Source organism: Hesperophylax consimilis, chromosome 19, assembly GCF_061612785.1.
Source record: "Hesperophylax consimilis isolate HC1 chromosome 19, BYU_Hcon_1.0, whole genome shotgun sequence".
NCBI classification, from domain to species: Eukaryota; Metazoa; Arthropoda; class Insecta; order Trichoptera; family Limnephilidae; genus Hesperophylax; species Hesperophylax consimilis.
Window position 1 is genome coordinate 15,748,036 of NC_142854.1, and position 15,886 is coordinate 15,763,921.

General features: G+C 37.9%; 1 protein-coding gene across 1 annotated transcript; it reads left to right on the plus strand.

Annotated features, from left to right (window-relative positions):
* The first annotated feature begins 1,492 nt into the window (after positions 1-1,492).
* On the plus strand, positions 1,493-15,612 carry LOC149414891 (protein-associating with the carboxyl-terminal domain of ezrin). The gene is made up of 8 exons (XM_089643070.1): positions 1,493-1,756; positions 4,692-4,874; positions 5,896-6,035; positions 7,572-7,681; positions 10,672-11,001; positions 12,491-12,591; positions 13,642-13,725; positions 14,141-15,612. Exons 1-8 carry the CDS (start codon positions 1,544-1,546, stop codon positions 15,056-15,058), a joined length of 2,079 nt encoding a protein of 692 aa, XP_089499196.1. The 5' UTR covers positions 1,493-1,543; the 3' UTR covers positions 15,059-15,612.
* The last annotated feature ends 274 nt before the right edge of the window (positions 15,613-15,886 follow it).

Sequence of the window (15,886 nt, forward strand, 5' to 3'; positions counted from 1 at the left end):
AGTCTCCCTCGGGCGTTCCCGACTCTCTCTCTACCATTCACTACTGTATACAATATTGATACTATTAAAAAACATCGACATTTTACATATAGAATAACAAAACAAAATTTATTTCGCCTTAGGCCAATCTCATCTACAGTAATATTGTGGTCTTATCGGATGGGGAAGTTCATGCGATTCCACTCTAAAACCAGCCCTCATACGACTTTTGGGCGAAGAAATTCGCAATATTTCTCTATAAAAACTATTTAATATCCTCCCTCTTCCAAAAATCATTAAAAAATAAGCGACCTCAAAAGAAGTATGTATTAAGATATGGATTATGGACACGGGAAGAAAGAGCATAGATACAATAATGATACCTAACAAAGATTAACGCTTATGTTATAAGTTATGTTTTCCTTTTATAATTTTCCTCTTGTTATTTTTATCACACTTAAAAAAAACTTGACCAAATTTACAATGAATACACAAAACCATGTACAATGTGACCTTAGAACGGAGTACAATTTAAGGTCACATTCTTTTTAACATTTGTAAAAAATTATTTCAGTTTACTCGAACCGATATTGACGTTCAATTAAAGTTGATCAACTAAAATTGAAACGTCTGAAATCGCTCAACATTCAACTGTTGACAGACAATGGTTGAACCAACCAAATTGAGTGGTCTATGGAGGGTTTAACTTGTATAAAATGTATTTTTTAATATTAAATGTGTGCCTATTGACCGTATACCGTGAATCTGTGTATTTATCCTAATCTTTTAACAAATAATATTTTTCTTTACATAGACTTGTAAAGAAAACACGTAACTTACCTACCGTATTATAAGCACCGATAAAAAAAATGTCGTCGTTTATAAAGGTGTTTGTAAAATATCAAAATAAATTGCCTTCTATTGCCCTTTTCCGAATAATTCATTATTGTCTTGAAGGGAAGGTCTTGACCGTCAATATTGTCGTGTCCCGTCAAGATCGCCGTAATGTAAGACAAATTCACAACACAAAAATGATACATGTAAATAAATCAACCAAACTTGTGTAAATGGCGAACATAAATATGTATCAGAGTTTGAAAGAAATAGACTTGGCACGGCAATATTGTCGTAATACCGGTAGCCGAGCGAAATCACTGTCAAAAAGGGAAAAATACGCCGACAAGAAGGGTCAATGCATGACAATCTCGACCGACACTACGAAAATCTTCACACTTTCTTATTTTGATTTTGCTATTTGCTGTAGGTAAGTAACTACACTTATTTTATCCTATCGTGTAAATTTTGGCATTGCGATATATTATCACATAATTATTTTAACTATAACATTAAAAAAATGTATTGGTACTTAAGTTAAAAAAAAATTAATAATTTTGTGATGTTTTTATCTTAGGTAATTATTTAGCCATAAAGATTTAGATCGCGCTGACCAATACCAACTACCAACTGAAGAAAACGTAATCAAATGTCATTTAATTTGGGGATGTGTGATGTGTATCTGTCACTTTGGTCGTTTCTACAAAAACTTAACTAAAAACTGCCGAAAATGGGAAATGACTCCTCACATTTGAGCGGCTTGGAAGTCAATGAAAAGGCAATTGAAATAACAGATTTCTGGGCTCATTACCACGCGACAGTGCACGATTCTGGCTACTTCTTCAACCTAAAGGGTTACGGGTCAATTTCTGTTTTTAAAAGCGAAGTTGTTGTTTTAGGCTCGTTGTGGTCCAGTCACACACCTTTGGAGAAATGCGCAATCGTAAGTCATACATCCAGTTTATACAAACCTTATGATTAATAATCGAATTGTGATAAAAGCATTTGAACAACAGAGAAAGTACATTTTTGAATATTTGGTGTATAGTTATATCACACATTTCACCGATCATAGAACTACCCTAATTTAGCTAGTTACTCGTACTTGCAAATATTTACCTGACCACCTCACTTCTAATAGGCACAGATTATTGAAATTACATTTCGTTTCAACTTAAATGCTACAAGAAGCAACGATTTACACTGGGATAGATTGTAAAAGATCCATTGTAATTCCGTGCCATCTCTAATGCCCAGATGCGATGGAAAGATGCATGTGGGCAAGCCAAGTCTGTTCTAAAGGTTTTTATCCGGTTCGTCTGATTGACAATCCATTGTTAACAGACCGATTGCCATCTCTGATGCACAGACGCAATGTGGGCATGCCAAGTCTGTTCTAAAGATTTTTCAATAGAGCCTGCTCTAAGGACCTAGCAGCATTGATCCCTGTACACCAGTGCACATATGCGAAATTTGATGGAGATGATCGGAACACCTGTTCACAAAAATTCACAAAAATTCACAGTTGATGTTGGCTTCATGAAAATGGCTCGTTTCTACGACTCATTTTTGTCTATGGCCCCGACTCAGATAGAGCCAGTTTACTAGAATAGCTGAAATTCTGACCTTAACATTTTTTTTCCAATGCTAGTAGTACTCGCACATTTAACGGACCTCAATAATAGGTTTATTTTAGAAAGGTATGTAATGAATGCTCTAGTCAGCAGTGCGTTTCGTACGACGACTGCATCAGCTCCCCCACATCTTGAATTAATTCCTTTTTAAATTCCTACTATCATAAAATAATATTGAATTTATTTATTTATTCACACCATGTAGGCTTTTACATGTAAACAATGTTTAAGCTAAACTGATCAAGGGTATGATAATGTGTGTATATTACATAACATAATAGGCCGATTACGTACAATATAAGCAGGTACAATACAAGTTATCGTTGAAAATTGTTGTACATTAAAGTAATAGTTGTTCAGTAAATAAATATAATAATAAGAGTACAAGATAGGTACTTAAGGTACTATGAAAGTAATAGCGGAACAATATTTAGTAACAATGTTGATGTTAGTCAAATAAATGTTTATTGTCAAGCATGTTAGTATTTAGCAAACTTTAGAGTATTATACAGAACACACAATAAATAATAACAGTTTGTTGTAAAGCAAAATTATAATCGAACAAACATTTATTACGCCCGATTGGGTGTTTTTTGGAACATAGAAAAATTTATATAGAGATAAAGTGTGCATGTAAAAAAAAAGAACAAATTTTGTAGATCAGTTACAAATCTCTAAATAGTATAAAATAAAGTCACCATCCACGTCTGTCTGTTTGTGCGCTTTGTTCTTCTAAACTACGCAACGGATTTTGATAGGGTTTTTACTACCATTCAGAGAATTTCTTCAGGAAGGTTTACATATATAATACATGCTTATTATATTTATAGAAAGTAGCGAAGAGTGGATGTTTAATAATCAAGGCGTAAAAATATATTTTCGGGCACCACATTGCTAACAAAAAGATCTACAGAAAAAAAAAAATGCCGTGTACACGTCAGCTAGTATTCTAATATATTGTTTTTTTAGTTTGGTCACTGAGTGGTGGCAGTAAACATCGATTGAACTATAATTATTTCCTGGTCTGTGTAGCTTTTGAATTGGCAAATTTTCGAAATAATTTTTAGCAGACTTTGGAACATTATGGAGAGCAGTCTGTCTAATCTGCCATTCGCTATTTTGAAAAGACAAACTAAATCTGTCGTTGTGCGCCTTCATGATAAGTTCAAGTTTAGTAACTTTTTATTAACTACACAAATAATATATGTAACAACCAATCAATTGAATATTGACAAAGATGGAGTTGTAAGTATAAATTAACTTATATGGATCCAATATCTGTGTAATGTGTTCTATTACACGTAAATGAACTGTAAATCAAATCCACAATAAAACGACAATGTAAAGCTCATTCAAGCCGAGAGTCCCGGAAATAAGGCTCTCGACGAACTTGCACTGTTCACGGGGTGAAATTTCCTCCGAAACGAGATAATCTTTAATATGATTTTGACATTTGCAAACCGAGCACAAAGCATGTGAATAATACAACGAGAACACTACGATTGCACCTTCTTGCTACAAGACACGAATTCGATTGCTGTACTTGTGAAAATTTACAATGCAACAAATCATCTTCTTCTTTTCAAGTGTGGGTAAGGCTAAGGAAATGGATAGTAGGTATATGATGGGAAAAATGGTAGATATTATCCAAAACTGTTTCAATACTAAACAATCTGCTTAGATCAAATAATACAATAAATAATATCCAGATATTCAACATAAATGGTAATATGTACAAAATGCGCAGTTCAACGGAATGTTATTTTCACATACTATGGAAAAAGGTCACAGGCTAGTGTAGCATCAACCACCAGCGCACAGAGTTTTATATTGCGTGAGGACGGAAATATTTCACGACTATATTCCAAATTGTAGACAGAAGGCACTGCCATCTGCTAACCCTTTGCAAATTTCCAAATTCTAATGGGCCATTCTAGTAAAGTTCTTAATTATAGATCCCATAGGTTATTGGTCGAAACACGTGCACATGAGGGTACCCTACATAAGCAACTCCCGCACGTTTCATCGACACCGGTTCCCTTCTCAAAAACCGATATATTTACTATCAGGATTTTTTCAAATACAAACTCACGCTCGTATGAAGCTGGTTGTAAAAGATTAAAAACTGACTGAATTTGGATCGCTTGTATTGTTGATGGCTACATGCCTTCAAATGATTCTCCACAAATTAATAAATGTTTGCTTTAGGATTATTTTTAACTGACTTGTTGAAAATGTTTCCAGAATCTTATGAAATACCGGCACCCGTGGATACTGCGCTATGTCTGGCACTGGCAGCAGCGCGGGGTGCAGTACCTGGCCACGGAGCCAGTTCAGCCCCTGGCACAGGCGCTGGCCTCGCAGGACCCTCTGCAGGTGTGCATCGGGCTCAATCAGATTGCGCAGACGCTGGACTTTTTGCACAATGTAAGTATTCCTGTATCTGATGAAATACCGTATCCTTCACTGTGTGTGGCACTGGCTGCAGCGCGAATTGTAGTGCCTGGCCATGGAGCCGGTGCAGCCCCTAGCGCAGGCCTCGCAGGACATTCTGCAGGTGTGCATCGGGCTCGACCAGATTGCGCGGACGCTGAACTTTCTGCACAATGTAAGTATGTATTTCTGTATCTGATGAAATTTCTGCACTACGTATGACACTGGCTGCGGCGTGAGTTGCAGTACCTGGCCACGTAGCCAGTGCAGCCCCTGGCACAGGCGCTGGCCTCGCAGGACCCTCTGCGGGTGTGCATCGGCTCACCAGATGTACGTGTTCCTATATCTGATCAAGTATATCTATTAAAAAAACGAAAAAACACCGATGTGGCTGTTGTTGGCGATTTTTAACTGTTGAAAATAACACTAACAACGATTCTAACAATATTAGGGAATCACAAAGTTTACTGGCCACCGGTAGAATCGCTTGACGCTAGGTTAGGTATTGATCATATTGGATTGGAAAATCCACAAAGACGTCCAGTAGGAAGGTACATAATCATATAACCATTCCAAGTTATGCATAATGTCGGTTTAAACAATACATAGTCAAAGAACCGTTCACGGGAATACGCAAGTAGCCTATATCCGACGTTTCAAATTTCTTAGCGACTACCGCTTTGCATCTGTACGGAGGTTCATGTCTCTAGTCTCTCGCGACCAGCCACTCGCATCGTCGAGACTTTAAAAATGGCGTCACTTGTATCAGACATTATGTAACAATGGATGTGCTCTAGATCAATAATTCTAGGAACAAAACAGTCAACAAAGAATGACAGGATTTGAAAATGACGTGACACAATGACTGCGTCGTTTGCTTGTGATTGAGAAAGAGCTATGAAAGAAGGGCCTGTTTGTTTTCAAATTTCCGTGACTCAAATTCACAAAACAGCGCAATATAAATTAATAAATTGTTTTTATTATTATCTTTAATGTGATAATTTGTATTTTCTAGGCATCGCTATCACACAATAACGTTGGTATTGGATCCATCTATGTATTGTCTGATGGATGTTGGAAACTCGGTAATCTGGAACTGGTTCGGCCATTCTCTGAGATGACACCCGCCTTTCTCAAGCAGAGCAAAAAATTCAGGTACGTTTTAAATTTTTTTAAATGTGTATACTGCACGAGAGTCCCGACAAGTGAGACATCCCTAATTGAGGTATGTTGTGAGGCTGAATGGGGTGCAGAAGGGAAGGAAATGCGGACGAGGAAGGTTACGAAGCATCTGGCTAAGATCTGGTAAGCAGCGTTTTGATTCTGGTCTTTCACCAGGGCAATACTGAGAGTATCAACCACTTTGAACTTGCCGTACATATACTATAAATAATAAACGCAATGTAGAAACATCAAGAGACTTATAGCTACTCATCCGTGCACATCCAGTGAATTTTCGTTCGTTCGCAGTCGCTTATTCATCCTTATTGCCTCGCCATTCTTCACTAGAGTTCCGGCCAGAGGACGCCAGTTGAAAGACTTCCTTTATTAACTGTGGCTTCTCTTTGTGTAAGAACTCTTATACACAACACGTTTTGCCAATATGAAAACCTTCGTTGAACTCACCGCGAATTTACACGTTGACCTGTTGGGCCATTATGATAGCTTGTACACATACACTTTGAGATATCCACCAGTGTTGTTTGTACACTACACCGGACGTTTTCATGATGTAGCGCAGTTTTGTGTTTGAAATAAGTTTTTAAAATATATGATATACAAAATGGACAATAACCAAGAGAGTACAATTATTTTGGTACATGAAAGGCCAGTGTTCTGGGACAAGACCATCAAATATACTTTTTTCTGACTTTATGTCCGGGTTAAATCTTCCCCATAGGAAAAACTAAACACTTCCACACACTTTTCCACAAATGATCATGTAGTCAATCCACATTATGCAAGTGCATTATTTAAGCAAAATAAATACAAAACAATACAAGAACAACACGTCAACTCACCAGATATCAAATGGGAAAATAATTCACCGACTCCAGATATTTTCATATCAGAGGGTTCGGCTCAGTAGAACTCCTAACAGGATCTATAAATCCTACTGATCCCTCAGCATAAATATTTAAAAATATTAAATAATTGTAATAATATTTATTAATTATTAAACTTTCTGTACTAATAGTTCACAATATGTTTTTTTCTTATTGATAATCGTCATAACGAATCGGCAGCTTAGCAACTTAACAATAGCACACACCTCGAAAATCTTTCTCGATTGGCTTGCCGTGTTGTAAAGAATGATCCATGTTTTCCTACAACAGTCGTCATGTTGCAAAACGTGTTGTATACAAAGAGAGAGATTCTATTAACAAGTAATAAGTAACTCATCACTTCACCACTTCATTTCTCTAAACATGTTTGTCGTTCATGTAAACGGAAAATATAAACAAGGGTCTGCACTGTGCACGCACGCAAGAGCGAACGCTTGTGAATGGCGTACACCCATTGATTTAGTGATAACTCGTGGAACAGGAGAGATGGCGAACAAATGCGGGCGTTCACTTTGCTCAACCTTCCAGACTATTTGTTCTCTAGCCTTTGTTCTTTGCGTCTGCACCTAGCTTAAGAAGTGACAGGCCATTGTATATATTTTTTAAATCGTTCATAATGTTGCAGATATGACAAAGCAATTGATCCCAATGAGGACTCTTCAAATGATTTAACCACTGTGGACCAATTTGCTTTTGGGACGCTGGTCAATGATGTGTTCAAAGGAAGAAGCAACGGTAAATACTATAACTTTAAATTTCCTTTTTTGTTTTTATTTTTATATATTTTTTTTTTTATATTTACTCCACACAGGAGGCCCTGAAGAAAATCATTTCCCTCAGGGCCTATGTCATCTTTGGGGATGCTGTGTGGAGGGTCTTTTTGTGGAGAGGAAGGAGTGAACATGGGTCTTGAAGAGTCCCATGTTGTAGGAGGGAGGAAACACAGAGGCCGGCAGTTCGTTCCACAGCCGAGCTGTTGAACTTAAGAACGAATCATAGAAGCGACTCGTTCTCATGTGACAAGTGTCAACTGTGTACAAATGTTGGGCGCGCGTTTGGCGTGTATCCCGACTACGCACCGGTGCCGAAGGGATCAATGACGCTAGTTCCTCAGAGCATCTTCCATTGTAATACCGATAGAACAAGGACAGCATACCTACCTGACGCCTGTGCTCTAAAGATTGCAGTCCGTTTGTTAAGATTGGGGAATCTATCAAACGGACCGCCCGTTTCTGCACAGAGTCAAGGGTTTTTTTCAGGTATTTTGGGGCTCCAGACCAGAGATGGCTGCCAAATTCGACAGTAGGGCACACTTGCGATTTGTACAGGGTGAGCAGTTGTGTACTATTAAAGTATCTGCGGGCCCTGTACAGTACGCCCAGCTTCTGAGAGGCCAACTTTACTCTGGCTTCGATGGAGCCCCCGTACCTGAGCTGGTCACTTATAGTTACACCAAGCATATCAATGGAAGGCCTGTTCGGAAGATTGCTTCCGTTGAAGGAGACTAGATTATCATTTGGATCCCTTTTAGACGTAATCAGACAGGATTGGGTCTTTGAAACATTAAATTCGACGAGATTATTTTTACCCCAGGAGGAAATACTCTCGAGATAACCGTCCATTCTCTGCTTCAAAGCCCTCCGAGCCGTTGGAGTTTGTGTGCCCTTTGGGGGCTTGTCAAACAAAAAGCTATCATGAACTGTACTGTCATCCGCGTAACAATGAATCGGTGCACATGTCAAAAGGTCATTGATGTGCAACAAAAACAAAGTCGGAGACAGAACCGATCCCTGTGGGACGCCAGCATTTATGGAGTGCGAGGAAGAGGTGAAACCGTCAGCAACCGCCTGAATCGACCTATCCCTTAAAAAGTCAGCAATCCACGTACACAGGGATGCGGGAAGTCCGTAAGAATGCAATTTGTTGACAAGTCCTCGGTGCCAGACCCGGTCAAAGGCCTTGGATATGTCTAGTGCGACCGTTTGGGTCTCACCGTGACGTTCCAGGGACCGCCCCCAAACATGCGTCACATACGCGAGAAGATCACCGCACGAGCGGTTCCGCCGGAACCGCTCGTTTATTACTTTATCAGCACATTTCTGATAAAGTAATAAACGCTCGCTATTACTTTATTAGCACATTTCTGGTGAGAATTTTTTGCGCTAGCGCTACGCTGTCTCCGGGCGAAAATAAAGGTCCTGCGTGAATTTCTTTAATTTGTTTTAAGTCACTGTATCTTTGAAAATAATTAAAATATTTTAATAAAAATTTCTATGTTGTAACTCATAGTACTAAACGAAAATCGAATATTATTTGAGCTTGTAATATGTTTATTACGGTCCGCCTATCGGTATTTTCCCATACCTGCTTTCTTTAAATACGCCCGACATCTCTCGCTCGCTTGCACATAGGAGTTGAGTGGGTGCGGAACAGAGATAGAGATTCGAGACGGGTTTCACGGTCATAAAAACCCTCATTCCAGGAATTGAATTATTACAATACAAAATAATATACTATACTTTTGTTGAAATACCGATGTAAACGAAAGGCACGAAGATAAATATAAAAAGATTTGCATTAGGATTCGATAATTATGTGCATATAGTTGGGACCTTTACAGAGATTGGTATATAATATTCTTATAAATACATTGAATAATTCCCTCTTTTCTGCCATTGAAATGAGGCCGGCGCAAAAGGTAGAACTATGTATTTGAAGGGCACTAATTAGTAAATTGCTCACATCGGGATTTAAACCCACCGCCACCCGATTGTTAGTCCAGAGCCTTACCCCTCCACCACGGAGGATGTATTTGAAGGGCACTGAAATGTTAAGCATTTTGCGCACATCGGGATTTGAACCAAATGTATTTAGTATTAGGGCACTAAAATGTCAAGTGTTTGCTGAAATGCACAATAGATAGCATTGCAGTGTCCCATCGGACAAAGAAATTCAAATAATGATTATATAATATATAAGAAAGCAAACACTTGCTTGACATTATACAAATGAACAAATGTTATTTGTTTGTATCCATTTTATTTGAGTTATACATGTCAACCGGTTTTGGTTTATCTTACATAATCTTTCAACAATGAAATTTAGAAGCATTAGTTCTAAAATAATTTCTCAATTTTAAACAAACAGTTAGAATTAACCGACAGTTCAATTTAAAAGTTGTTCCCTTTCTCCTTCTGCAACCCCCACCCTTCCCTACCCCTCTACCAGTCTGTCTCTGATGCTCTCTCCCTCTCTTATATTCTTTCTCTTTTGTTTAACTTATAATCTTCCTCTTTACTGTAATTTAGTTTATATATTATCGCAGTCAATGTGTATAACTCAAATAAAGTCATTTTTTTTTTATTTTTTTATTATTTTAATATAGATCATAGTTACATTAATACATACATTTTTTTGCAAAATATAATATTTAGGTACATAATTGGTCATGTTTACCTTATCAGAAAAGAGGAGCTCTTGTGCCTGATAAGGGAGCCACGATTCTTACTTCAGTGATTCAATGTTATGTGTAAAATATAAATATAATATATCCATTATTTAAACAAATAACTTTTTTCATTTCATAGTATTAATTGTTACATGTAATTTTGATTTAAAAAAACCTGCTATTCATTGTAAAATTCGTTTAAGCAATAAATTAAGGAGCCTAATTTGACTACTATGTGTGCTGTATGTAATATAAATCTCTAATCATATTTTCATAGATGAAATACCTCACTGGGAAGACTTCAAAACCTTCTGCCAGCAAAGTCTTCAAAATCCCACGGCCAGTCACCGGCCGAGCTTCGTCAATGTCCTCAAGCACACCTTCTTCAACCACGACTTCATCTCGGCGCACCGGTTCCTGGCGGACCTGCCGCTGAAGTCTGAGGCGGAGAAGGCTGACTTCTTCGGCGGCGCGCTGGACAAGCTGAGGTCGTTCTCCCAAGAGCTGGTGGCCCGGCAGCTGAGCGGGCCACTGCTGTCGCGGCTGGTGCTGCTGGATGCGACGGCCAGAGAAAAATTGCTGCCGCATATTTTGGTGCCGAAAATAGGTAATAAAATTTGTATAGCACTTACAAAAAAGATCAGTAACAATTGGCTTATTTACCGACAATACCACCGGTTCCTCAGAGCATCTTTCATTGAATTACTGTAGAAAAACGACAGCATTGCCACCGACACTGTGCTATAAAGATTGTAATCCGTTTGTTAAGACATTAGAATTTATCAACGGACCTCGAATTTTTGCACGGTTAAGGGTTTTTTTCAAGTATATTGGGTCTCCAGACCATGGGGCAGACTTGCAATTTGTACAGGGTCAGCAGCTATGTTCTATATAAAGTATCTGCGAGTCCTGTACAGTATACCCAGCTTCTGAGAGACTAACTTGAGCCTGGTTTTGATGAAGCCCCCGTGCCTGAGCTGGTCACTTACAGTTGCACCAAGTATATCAATGGAAGGCATTTTGAATGCTCTGTTCTATCGGTATTCTAATGGAAGGTGTTGCGATGAACTACCGTCATTGCTCCCTCGGGCACAATCATTACATGCCGAACATTAATTTGTATTACATATATTAAATCTACACCATGAAGACTGGTTCTCGTGGAATAATTTTTGTACTCTCCCTCCTAATAATAATATTATAATGTTTGTTTAATTTGGCTGAACAGAGCGGTGAATATTACAATACTCTGTCTGCCATAGAAAAGCATACACGTAAATGAATTACATGATCCAAAATTCACACTTGTACTACGGTTGCTTGAGGGAAATTCTCCAACTATGATGGGAGATATGATGAGTTTGTTCATGACGCCTTGTGTATACCTTGTCCATAGTTTGCTAGTGCAAAAGTTCATGCATTACGTCTGTAATAGTTGTGCCTCCTGAGGATCTCCTGGTGATCGCAGTACATACTCTTCTTTGGCGTTCTATGTCATTTTTATCAGAATATAATATGTAATACGAGACCTTCGCTTCCAGCTTGTTGCGTACCCATAGCCAGCGCGCTTACCGCTGTGCCGTTTTGTTATATTTTTTTTTAATGATAAACTAATGTTTCTTATGCATAGCACAATATATAATTTGTTATCCTTTGTGCTATGCATAAGGAACCTTGTCTTATAAAAAATAGTTTATCATTAAAAAAAATATAAATATTTGACAAGTCAAAATATTTTACCAAAAAATGTAGATATAATATGTCTCGACGCCATCTAGTGGGAAATTTAGCACTAACAAAGCCTTTCCTACAAAAATAAAATTGGTTGTTTACAGAAGAAAAAATATATTAAGCATTAATTGTTGATTGAAGTACTAGTACATATTGAATTATTTGGCGTGTTGGAAATAAGCCGATGTAGCTCAGTGGTCCAGAGTACCTGACCGGACATCAGAAGGTGCGGGTTTAATTCCCGTAGGCTGCATTTATTTTTACTCGGGAGATATTTTCAATTTGTATGGATATTTCAGGCGACTAATTATTGTTTATACATAATAATTTGTGCCATATTGTAATGAAAATGTGGTTGTTTCTAGGTGATGGTTCATCTTCAGACTTGGGACTATTCTCTTTGAGTGTATTCAAAGAGCACATAACTCCTCAGCTGCTGAAGATGTTCAGGGTGCGAGATGTCCAGGCAAGTCGTAACCTTACATCATTTACTTAATCTTATATTGCCTTTCTCATACCAACGAAAACTACTCTATTCAAAATTCTGTACAACTCCTCAGATTAATTTGTTCGCTTTTGGGAACTGTTCGTATGGTCTTATAGAACTCGTATCTCCCCTTACTGTCACGGTTAGAAATATTTTTAAATATCTGTGAATACAAACGTTTCCAGTAGACCATAGACAAACATACAGAAATAGTAATACTCAATTTTGCCCCAAATAAGTACAAGGTAGAGCAATTCTGGTAGCTAAAGTACAGAATTCACACATTTATAAATTTTACTATTTAATTTTTTTTAATAAATCTTAAAACATTGGATAAACTTTGAAATATAGGTTGGATTCATTGGCTATAACTAGTGGACTGTTTTTCGAGCACGTGTGAAATGTGTATCGCTCAAGGTGTTTTTTTTTTTAAATACGCTATCGCTCGAGTGGTTATTCAATCAGCGTTGTACGTTGATGCGTTAGCTCGCGCCACATACAGGTCAGAGAAAAGGGTTATATCCTCGGCTTAATGAAATCTTGATCTGAACCAAAATACAAAGTATTATGCACTTTTCTACTCACCAGTTTTGGTTATCTTGAGATAAATCAGAAAATTAAAACACTAATCACTGCACAAGCACGGCGATCATCACTTGCAGCGATTATGTTTTTCACAGCGTTTATGGTGGATTATATCGGTAGTTGCTGATATAGAACTTTGAATACGTAATATTGAACATTTAAAGAGCGGTCTATATTCATTGATTTCTCATGTCGTGAGAAGGCTGAAGCTCTTTGCTGACTCATTGCCGCAAGCGGCGATTCGTACAGTAAGGCACGGACCCAAGCTACATGCTGGGTCCTAGCTCTGTAATTGACGGGGAGCAGAACGACGCTAGCATAAACCAATATCGTTACGAAACAAGCTTATTATGCAATTCATCATCAACGTCAATAGATCGACATTTCAGTTGTTTGAAATTCCAATGAATGTACATTTTAATTAATCTTCCTATCCATTTCTAGGTGAGGATGCTCCTACTAAAACATTTTGCGGGATTCTCGTCGGCATTCGCCAAGGAAGATTTGATGACGCACGTTCTACCCGAGGTGAGACGGGTCTTCTATTTATTTGGTTGTTATGTGTCATTATTGACTTCTGTTATTTATTGCTGTAGAAATGAGTTCCCTGCGGCGTATGTGTGGTAAAACCATGTATGATTGCAGCATATTTATAGTCTTCAACTAGATTTTTTATTACTACGCACGGAATCAGTTATTATATTTTTAATTATTTAACTAACTTAAAAAAGTATCTGACATACTTCGAAAGAAAACCGTTCTCATGTTCTTCTTTTTTTTCGCGGTGCTTTAACAGGCCGCACCAAATGGCCTCGCTGGTCCCAGTTTCCCCAACCCTGATCTGAACCCTGGTATAGACATAAATAATATAAATTCACATTTGTTTAGTATGTATTATTGTATAGAAGATTGTTTTATTCAAGTTCTAAATTTTCTTTTTAAGCTTCTGCTCGGTATAAAAGACACGAGTGATGTTCTCGTTTCCATGACTCTCTACTGCCTGGCTGATCTCGTTCCCATTCTCGGAGCATCGGCAGTCATCGGAGGAAAGAGATCCAAACTGTTCGCGGACGGACGACCTCTAACTCACCCCACGCCTAAAACCCAAGCTATGATTCCCAAACCCAAAGAGACGAGACATCTGCACAAAATTGCCGAAAATCCTACCGAGGACTCAAATTCAGTCCCCGGCGAAATTCTCTCGAAAAAGAACATGATCCCAAGATATCAACAGGTGTTTGGCAGCGGCGATTCTCTCGAAATGGAGAATGTCTTATTTCTTCACGAGCGGCCGTCGCCTGATGGTGGCGAAGATCTCGACGGCGAAGTCATGCTGAGCAAAGTCGCCGATAACCTCGACAGTGAAGAACAATGGAGCGACTGGGAGAACGAAGACAATGTCAACTTAACAAATAAAGACTTTCCAAGCGAAATTCAAGATGATACGACCAACGAGGATTTGAGTATCAAAATAGACACGGAAAAATTAGTTTTAAAATTGGACAGCCCAACGATAAGCAGCACTAAGGCGGATTCACACTATCTTCAGAAGGCGTCTCTAGAAGCTAAGGCGAAAAAACTAGCAGATATTTCCGAATTGGACATCAAAAATCAAAAGTTTAAATCGAAATCGTCAGCATCGGGTAAAAAGGACGAATTTGATTTCTTTCTCGATATGGAGCCGGTGATAGAGAAACAGAATGTGTTTGAAATACAGCAACCGTTATTGAACTTAACGGAATCTTTGGAAGTCAAATCAAGTAGTGATTTAATCAGTCAGAAGTTGACGTTTGCGCCCGCCGATAACGAAGAAGGTAAAACGGATAACGATGCGTGGGGAGACGGAGATTGGGAAGATTGATATCCGGACAATAGCAACACTAACAATTACAATATTTATTGCAATCAACGACTTGACGACGAACCACTTGACTCATTTGAGATTAACGATTTGGAATCAGCCTTCTTTGATTCGGATTCTAGCCACCAGGCTCTCGTTTACGGCTTAAATTTAAACTTGGAATCTTTTCTGTGGTTCGGTATCACACTTGTGGGAGTGATATGGTTTTTTGATATCATGTGGACTGCTACCGATGAACTGTGATGTAAATAAAAATACAATTTGTGAAATTATTTTTTAAACAAATCCAATAATACCATTAGAAATTTTTCATTTGTGCACTAATGATATTATGTAATAAAATTTGCAATGTGTGCGAGTGTTTACCATTCAATATTTTATAATAATCGCTTTAAGACTTTATCTGTACATTTAAAAATACTTTTATTATTATTGAAATCATAATTTCGAATATATGAGTGCATAGTTTTCAAAACATCAAACTGACAGGTAAACATCAAATTGACAGTAAAACGTCCACTTCAGTTTATATGCGTCAAACTGACATTTATCTGTTAAACTGACAGTAAAATGTCAAACTGACAGTATAACGTCAAACTGACAGTATAATGTCAAACTGACAGTATAATGTCAAACTGACAGTATAATGTCAAACTGACAGTATAGTGTCAAACTGACAGTAAAATGTCAAACTGACAGTAAAATGTCAAACTGACAGTAAAATGTCAAACTGACAGTAAAATGTCAAACTGACAGTTTATATCTGTCAAACTGACAATCATCGGTCAAACTGACAATCATCGGTCAAACTGACAATTATCATTCAAA

What these genes read in the sequence shown, in the direction of transcription:
- LOC149414891 (XM_089643070.1), top strand. Translation starts at nt 1,544, where the DNA reads ATGGGAAATGACTCCTCACATTTGAGCGGCTTGGAAGTCAATGAAAAG. An exon ending in CTTTGGAGAAATGCGCAATC is followed by an intron (nt 1,757 to 4,691) that starts GTAAGTCATACA and finishes AAATGTTTCCAG; the next exon opens with AATCTTATGAAATACCGGCA. An exon ending in TATTTTGGTGCCGAAAATAG is followed by an intron (nt 11,002 to 12,490) that starts GTAATAAAATTT and finishes GGTTGTTTCTAG; the next exon opens with GTGATGGTTCATCTTCAGAC.